The sequence below is a fragment of the Anneissia japonica genome, unplaced genomic scaffold, assembly GCF_011630105.1.
Source record: "Anneissia japonica isolate Jap-2015-1 unplaced genomic scaffold, ASM1163010v1 scaffold5876_len27152_cov105, whole genome shotgun sequence".
NCBI classification, from domain to species: Eukaryota; Metazoa; Echinodermata; class Crinoidea; order Comatulida; family Comatulidae; genus Anneissia; species Anneissia japonica.
This window is the reverse complement of record NW_022686985.1, coordinates 1-9,178: the sequence shown is the minus strand read 5'-3', so window position 1 is coordinate 9,178 and position 9,178 is coordinate 1. Positions and strand designations below refer to the sequence as shown.

The window sequence follows — 9,178 nt, the reverse complement described above, 5'->3', positions numbered from 1 at the left end:
AATAATACTGCAAGGGTGCCTTTAAGGTATGTAAATCTTCATTAAAAAAATCTATAGTCATTTTCATATTTCAGTAATTTTTCACCATCAATAATTAATTTTGCATTTTATACTTTATCATTTCAGGTTAGTGAATTGAAAAATATGGCAAAAAAAAACAAGAAGACATGAAAAGCCTACATTCATAATGTATCTCCAGTTAAAAAAACAAACACTAATCAGGTACTTCAAAATGTAATTACAAACCACTGCAGAAAATTTTCAAGAAACTGTTTTTCTGCTTTTAATCACACTGAATTCCAGAACTATTGAAAACCAAAGTCCAGTGAGGCTGAGCGATTTCGGTACCAATATTCTTATAAACTCAAAAGTTAAAATAAAGCAGTTGGAAGAGATACCATTCTAAATTTAGGAATTTATCAACCCAAAACATTTCTTTGCTTACTATGGAACGCATTTGGATTTGCACTGCACCACTTGTTAATTTTGCACTGCGCAACTCGACTTTCGCACTGTGCCACTTTAGTTTTGCACTGCGTCACTTGTGGCTTGTCCTTTTGGCGTTCCATAGTTTTCAAGCGTAAGTAACACTCAACTCGTAACCATAAAAGCTAAGGTTATACAGCTTTCAGGAACCAAAACCGTGGAGATCTCTAGGTCCCCGGTTCAATTTCCATCACTGCCTCTCCTTGTGTTTCAGCTGGAGGGCTGAAATACAAGTTACAAACGCACCGTCTTTCGGATGAGACGTTTAAGTCGTTGGTCCCCTGTGTGCATTTATTGCCCATGTGCACGTTAAAGAACGCAGTACACTCTTCGAAAAACAGTAGGGTATTATCTCCCGGTGTACCACCCAATCACCACCAGAAGGACCCCACTGGAAATAAGTTTTCTTCTAGACTTTTGTGAGCTAGCCTTGGTGTTTACACCGAATAAATCCAATCCAGTCCAACACAAGAAATGGGCTAAAATATTGCAGAATGTATGCTGATTGATCCATCGTGTTCCAGTAGGCCTAGAGTACAGACAACTATTTGGGGAAATTTTATTCACAAAATTAAACACCCAGACTGCAGGCGAAAAATGTTTGAAATGTTCAATAAGATGTCAATTTGCAAGTGATTAAAAGTTTTAAAAAATACGTTTTCTGTAATAAACCGATTTATAATTAAAATAAAAGCCTTCATTTTTATTTTGTTACAAAATCGTGGATTCAGGTTATACAGGCCTAGTTTTTAATTACCCTAAATGCTCGAAAGAGCGTCGTGGCTCTTAAGAGTATATGTTTACCTTGTGTGTAATTAAGCAATTGGGTTGTAAATACAATGTAGGGCCTATACAGTGTTAAGATAAATAAATAACACAATGAATACACAAGTATTTCTTTTTCTTTTTTTTTTGTATTAAAGTGTTTATTTACTATGACATTGGACCTATGATAGGCCTATTGTACTACGGGAATGTGAGATATGTAACATGGCAACGGGCATGAAAAGCGCCACACCGGTGGTATTTCTCTTTATGAGCCCGCTCTTGAATAAGCACCGCACTGAAACCTCCAAATATGTTTTAAGCGCCGCAGCGCTTATTCAAGCTTTTACAGAATAAAGACATTTTCTTTATTCCTAAATAAAAAGAAGTGTTAAAAAATTGTATTTGTAGATTTTATTATTCAGTTGACATTTATTATTAAGTTTTTTTCCTCATATTCACTGTTATTAATATTAATAGGCCTATTTTTGATAATTAAAATTAAATTATTTTAAAAATAAATGAAAATGTTTCTTTCACCACCCTGACAAATAGAATACATTAAAACATATACAAACCATACTAACAAAAAACAAAAACAAAACAAAACCAAAAAAATTCAGTAGCCAATGTACCTTTTAGGTACCTATTTTTCAATTAGTGGACGCTTGGCTTGATTTTTTTTAGGTTCGTGTGCAAAAAAAAAATTTCTCATTTTTTCATCACCGCGAAGACATTGTGCACCGCGATAAAAATTGAATTGTAATTAAAAATTACTTTCGTATAACAAGCTTAATTAAAACCGAAAGGTCCACTGATTAATCTCAGATAAGAAAGTATAATACATACTCCAAGTATTGAAATACACGCCATCGTGTTGGGATTCAATATTTCGACATTAATTATGTCATCATCAGGAAAGCTTAATTAAAACCCGAAGAAAGTTACTTCAATTTCAATATTAAGTATGAACAATTAAGGAATCGAATTTATTCGCGTGAATCTAAGCGTCGGTTCGCTTCCTGAGCTCTGATTGGTTGCACATTTTTTTCGCTTCGATAGAAATGTAAATGCGCATGCGCATGAACCGATGCTTACGATTCGCGTGAATAAATTCGCCTAGTGGAAAACAAGCTTAACAGAACCTAAATCGAACTAAGATAAGCCTGTTTTCCAAAGTGTGTTGACCAATGACACAAAAAGCAAACTGAGAGCATAGGTCTCGAACTCACGATTGCAAACTTACGCCCTACACCTGATGCTAAAATATTTTTAACTACATAATTAAAGACTTAACTTTTACTTTAATACTTACACTGCATATGGTTAACAATCTCATTGTGTTCACTATCGTCCTGAAAGCGAAAATGAAACATTTATCATTGATTTTTCCTGACCTGTTATGAAGGCCTCACTGATAGGCCTATATCCGCAAAGCATAGAAATAGAGGTGGCTTACGAGATTACAAAGAAGAGGAGTAACAGAAAGAGGTGGGAGAGATTAAAATAAGTAAAATAAGAGATAAAGAAAAGTAGGTCTATTGGGCAGGATATTTTTTACCTTGAGTGAATTCACATTCTTTCTGTACATAGCATTTATATAGTAGTGGATTTTGGAGACTGAAACACAACTGAATGAGGCGACCACAACAGACTGAATGAGGATGAACGAGATGCTTATCAAAGAATTTATTAAAAAAAACAAGAAGAATAGTGTTCTACTCACCCTGTTGCAGGTCGAAAATGTCGACCAATATACGTAACTACTAACCTTTTGCTATTTAATTTATATAATCACGTAAGGTTATCGATTACAAGCTGAAATTAGCATGCGCTTAAATGGGTTTCGATACAAATCATGAAAGTTTCGACTATTATATTAGCTTGCCTACGAAAAGATAACAAAACAATGACAGAAATACATAGTCCTATACAGATAACTTTCACCAAGGCCGAGATTGTAAATTATTTTGCTTACTTTAGTTCTGTGTTATTGATTTGCTTGTTTTGAACTTTACTTTTAAAACGTCAATGTTCTTTCATATTTGTACTTCCTCTATTTTCTTTTATACACAAAAATGCTGAAGAGATTCAAGTACACTTGACGTTCATGTTTGTAATAACCCAGTGTATGTGGCCCAATAGTGTGTAACGGAGTATAGGTGCAGGCGTCTATACATTTTAGGATTTAGGCTCAAACACTTTTAAGATAGTATAATACATATATCTCCAAGTATCGAAATGCACGCCATCGTGTCGGGATTCAATATTTCGACATTAATTTTATCATGACATAATTAATGTCGAAATATTGAATCCCGACACGATGGCGTGCATTTCGATAGACCTACTTGGAGTGTATATTATATTATCTTTTATCTGAGATTATTATTTTTTATATTAAACTACCTTTTTTGTATACTGGTACTGGCATTGGTAATGGTCATTTATAATACGCCTTTCCCTTGCGGTTATGAAACGCAAGACAAGCATCAATAGTTCATAAAAACAGTTGCAGATACAATTGGTCATCACTCAGGAACCCCATGCATCACAATGGTACAGTCAAACAGACCAAATAATACAGAATACAACAAATACAAAATGAAAATACAGAATTAGAAGAGAGCGACAGTTTAGGCAAACAAGTCTTGAGTATCGCAATATTTTGAAGAGTTTTAATGAAATTCACCAATCATGTTTAAGGCAATTAGTAAGATGCAATCATGTAATGAATTTTATTGGGTTGAATTTAATCGGGTGAGCCCAAAGGATAACCCACGAAAGTCCAAATACCTATTTCCGGTGGTCCTTCTGATTGGGTAGTACATCGAGAGACAATCCCTTTCTCATTTTCGAGGAGTAGGCCTACGCTGGTCTTTAAAGTGCATAGTAGTATGGATCCGGAACCGACGGTTAGAGTGTCTCATCCGAAAGACGGTGCTTTTTTTATTCTTGCATTTCAGCAGCTCTTCAGATGTACACTCACATATAGTAAATTGTTTAGGCCTAGACTAGGCCTGTCTCTTATACACGTGATGTTTATTGTAAATGTTTATTATTATGTTTCTTGTAATTGTTATCCTGTAATGGTCTTTTTTGTACAGTATTTTGAATGTACAGTATTTTGAACTGTATTATATTTGGTAGGAAAGCTTGTATATACAATGCTGCAATTCAGCTTCGGCTGCTACTGATTGTATAAATTGAATAAATAATTTGAAAAAAAGATTTTAACCAAAATATCTCTACGGTTCAGTGCACACATAGTGGCTACATCCGCATAACCGACTATGCTGCTCAAATGAGGGTGGTACACTAATTTAATCACAATATTATAATTTTTTTTAAAACAGGAAAGAAAAATCAACAAAAAAATGTCGGAAGGCTTATTTCCGTTAACTGATAACCACTTAATAAAATTAATAAGCATGCTTTAAATAAGTACGAGTGGTAGTTTCAAAACCGTTCCAATAAATTTATATTGGCAAATTTTGTATTTGTGTGCTAGGCTACTATGTACACGCATTAAAAATGAAATGTGTACTAAGCCTGAGTAATGACTACTGATATAGATATAAAGCTTTGCTAGATCAAAATTAATTCCAGAATTTTACTTTAACAACTTTATTAGCCATAATTTCACCTGTGATAGGTCTAATTTCATCACTTAATATTTTAAAGTATTAGCATGAATTTGATTATTATTACAAATAATGTTCATATTAAAGAGCCAATTGTCATCTACTAGCAAGTTATTCATTAGATACTATAACGCGACTTAATTTGTTTTTCCAGATACTAATAACGCAGAATCGTCAGCGTACAATATAAATTTAAAGTTTACTGCTGCCTTCATGTTATCAACTTACGATCTGTTAAAAGACAAGGGACAACAGCAATTACAGTAATTAACAAGGTCTTATCTGTTGTCTACTGCTGCTATGGCAAAGGTCTACTGGCGCTAAGCGCTGCACGCAGGTGCTCTACTTCTTGTACCGCTGGAAGTCCCCCAGTGAGTTTGCGAGACGTTGGCGGCGCTGTTTCAAAATAAATCCAATAAATGGTCTAAACAGTAGAATTTTGTCAGACCAAGCATCAGATGACTACGGAAGCTTAAAGTGACCTTCCGCGTTTCCGAGTTTCCAAGATAATTATCATGGAAACATGGAATAAATACTTATTAAGACGTCTTTCCGAGATAATTTATCTCGGAGACGGATTTCCGAGATAATTTATCTTGGAAAGACGGAATTCCAAGATAATTTATCTTGGAAAGACAGAATTCCAAAATAATGTATCTTGGAAAGACGTCTTTCCAGTTTAATTTATCTTGGAAAGACGGAATTCCAAGATAAGGTATCTTGGAAAGACGGACGTCCAAGATAAATTATTTTGGAAAGACGTCTTTCCAAGATATGTTATCTTGGAAAGACGGAATTCCAAGATAACATCGAGGAGACGAAATTCAAAATTCAAAGATAGCCTGAAAGCTGTAGTAATTATAAGGAAAGTTGAGCTACCTGTAACTTACCAATGGATAGGCCTATATTCAATTTGTGAATATTGTTGTATTTCATTGTGTGTTGTTCTGTATTTTCACGCATTGTTCTGTATGTACGCATCAACATCTGCTTATTAAAACGCATGAAAAATAGGCCTACGTTAATTGTTAATGTATAAAAATTAATTTCGTTTTTTTTGTGCCCAAATTTGTTTACAAAAACGTAATGCGATAATAGGATATTGACTACTATTGTATATTTTCGGAAAATATTTCAGCCGCTCCAAATCTCTTTCCTATTCTTCCTTTATTCTTTCACAATTTTGCGTTTTAATCATATTTTTCATAATTTTATACACTCGCATATAGTAAATTGTTTAGGCCTAGATTAGGCTATACCTCGGCTTGGCTATTACTCTAATTATTTAAATATACAATTTTGATAAATAAGATTATTTTAACATTGGAAATTTAAATGTAAATATAATGACGTTAACGAATAAATAACAATAATTAAAACGTGTACATAGTATCACTACTACAATATTAAGATTAATATTTTTCAATTTTATAATCAATTTTATATAGCCGGGGTTAGTATTGACCTAGGCTACTATGGCTAACGACAGGTACGCTTTCTCCAATAAAGGCCTTTTCTATGAATGGATTGACCTGTAGGAAACACGAACTCCTGAAGACCGAACCCAGTACCGTTACGATTTTAATCGTGCAGGAAATATCCTCAAAATGTATCTTGGAAAGACGTTTTTCCAAGATAACCTATCTTGGAATTCCGTCTTTCCAAGATAATTTATCTTGGAATTCCGTCTTTCCAAGATACGTTATCTTTGAATTCCATCTTTCTAAGATACTTATCTTGGAATTCCGTCTTTCCAAGGTCAATTATCTTGGAATTCCGTCTTTCCAAGATACGTTATCTTGGAATTCCATCTTTCTAAGATACTTATCTTGGAATTCCGTCTTTCCAAGATCAATTATCTTGGAATTCCGTCTTTCCAAGATACGTTATCTTGGAATTCCGTCTTTCCGAGATAAATTATCTCGGAAAGACGTCTTAATAAGTGTTTATTCCATGTTTCCAAGATAATTATCTTGGAAACTCGGAAACTCGGAAGGTCACTTTAAGCTTCCGTAGATGACAAATTAATGTCTATGATTTAATTCCTTGATTATATACAGTAATCAATTAATTAAAGGAGACACTTAGCTATTGAACGTACCACGAATCCAACTACGCTCCCTGTGAGCGCTAGGCGGCGAGCGCATTATTTTCTCCCCATACACTTAAGGCAGAAATTACAGAGGGCGCTATTCTAGGTCAGTCCGGTAAACTGATATAGGCCTACATGAATATGCATGCCGACTTGCCCTCGCGAGTACGTACGTATACACATAGACTATTTTTTTTATGGTATACAGTACACATTTATTGTGTTTTGTTAGGTTTTTTCTTTTTTGAATCTTTGATTATTGTTTTAATGCTAATTTGTATTAATAGGCCTACTACTTAAGTACTGTAATAGTACTGTATTCTCATTGTTTCGAATTTAACTTTACTTCGATAGTGTAACACTGTTTATTTTAGTTAATTTCTCATAGTTACTAACCTGAGAGATTTGAAATGCGTGACTACACCGTTTGCGGAGGGGTGTGTGAAGAGTGGGGAGAGGTCCCTGTTTGAAATAGATTTCAGGGAGTGTTTGTTAACAATACCAGGTACGGTAAATAAACAAAAATATTTTTGATAAAGCCACGTACAATTTGAGTTTCAATGTACATTATGTTTAATTTGAGCACCCGAACTATGTACACAAACATTTTACCTAACAAAAATGAATAGGCACACTGATCAATTTCAGTGAATTAAGTATTCACGTAAATACTGTCTAATGACTCAAGTTACTGCATGACCGTTATATTTTTCATAAAACCAATTTCTTCTATTTTTAAATACATTTCCCTCTGAATTTGTAATAATTCGTTATCACGCATAGATCTATGCTAAATGCGTGACAAGTTTATGATCACGCATGTGTTTCTGCAAAATGCGTGTTTCAACCAAAATCACTTTGAAATGCGGGACCGTCCCGCACGATGCGAGACGGTTCGTAACTATGATTTCTAACTTGCTTTTTGCTGCAATACAGTATGTTTAAACAGAGAACAGTGAAATTTCACATTTAAACGTTCTAACCCTCTGATTTTTATTATCATAGACCCTAATTGATATTTAAATTTTGTATTATTTGATGTAATTCTTTTCTTTAATAATTTTTGTTTTCCTTGATGTTTCTGTTTAACATTTTTTTTTCGTTACCTATTTTGCATTTTGTTCACTTTTGTTGTTATTTAATTAAGTAAATTTGGACGCACCACTGTATAGTGTGTGCTACTGTTGAAAAAGTGGGCGCAAATAAAAAAAAATGAACCTGAAATAGAGTCGCGAAAGCAGTGTTCGCTGCTTGTGGAATATGAAATTGCCTGTGATGTGAAAGTGTATACTGTAGTAAGGTAGGCCAAAATCTCTTGGGAGTTGGTCGAGACAGTGTACTCGACACAGTGAAAATTAATGGACTAATGTTTAGTATTGTAATTATATTATCCCTATGACTAGACACCGTTTACGTACAGCATGGTCTTTGACAGTTTTATAAAATCAGCGTTAAATCTGGTCGGTTATTTGAGTAATGCAGTAATATATAAACAAAGAACAGTATGGCATACATACAATATACCAGGGAATTGTTTTGAAGAAATTTCTATGTACAGGATTGTTGTAATGTTCTAATTTCTCACAAACATTTCGTTTATATTCAATATAAATAAAGGTAGGCCTAATAGACATAGATTTATATAGCAATAAACAGTGATTATACCAAATCTGACGATATTCTATAACATGTCGTCCTGTTTATATTAAAGCTGTATACCCAATTAAACAATTTAATAGCTTATTTAAAATGATCGAAATCAGATGGTAGTAAGAACAAACTTTATTAACAGAAAAAAAATCCCTAAGTTCTCAGCCAGTGAATTCAATTTCAATTTATTGTCATTTGCAACGCTCACATTACATTACATAGAAATTACTGTGGCTTCTTTTTCACATTACAACTAAGTACAACGCAACAGACGGAGTAGCACTAAAGAGAGAAATATCAGAGTAACAGAGGTAATCAGAGTACGGAATCAGAGTACGGAATCAGAGTACGGAATCATAAAGCATACAGCAAATTAATATATTCACTCTCTGTTAATTGGCAGGGATTTTTTCTCATAAAAATGTTTAATTGTAAAATTGTAAGTTAGCAACATATATCCAAAGTACTTACTCACTAAGGCGTTTGTCAACAAGAACAAAGCGTTTCTTTACTTGAATTGTATAATAAAAAACATGAGTAT

General features: G+C 33.7%; 1 protein-coding gene across 1 annotated transcript in view; it reads right to left on the bottom strand.

Moving 5' to 3' along the window:
* The window catches only part of LOC117117951 (hemicentin-1-like), a 22,012-nt gene extending 17,879 nt beyond the window's left edge, over positions 1-4,133 (bottom strand). The window contains exons 1-2 of the mRNA XM_033262442.1: positions 4,048-4,133; positions 2,567-2,606 (exon numbers count right to left, since the gene is read on the bottom strand). Coding sequence (XP_033118333.1) covers positions 2,567-2,606; positions 4,048-4,082 — 75 coding nt within the window. The 5' untranslated portion in view covers positions 4,083-4,133. The remainder of the gene's footprint in view (positions 1-2,566; positions 2,607-4,047) is intronic.
* Between the last annotated feature and the right edge of the window lie 5,045 nt (positions 4,134-9,178).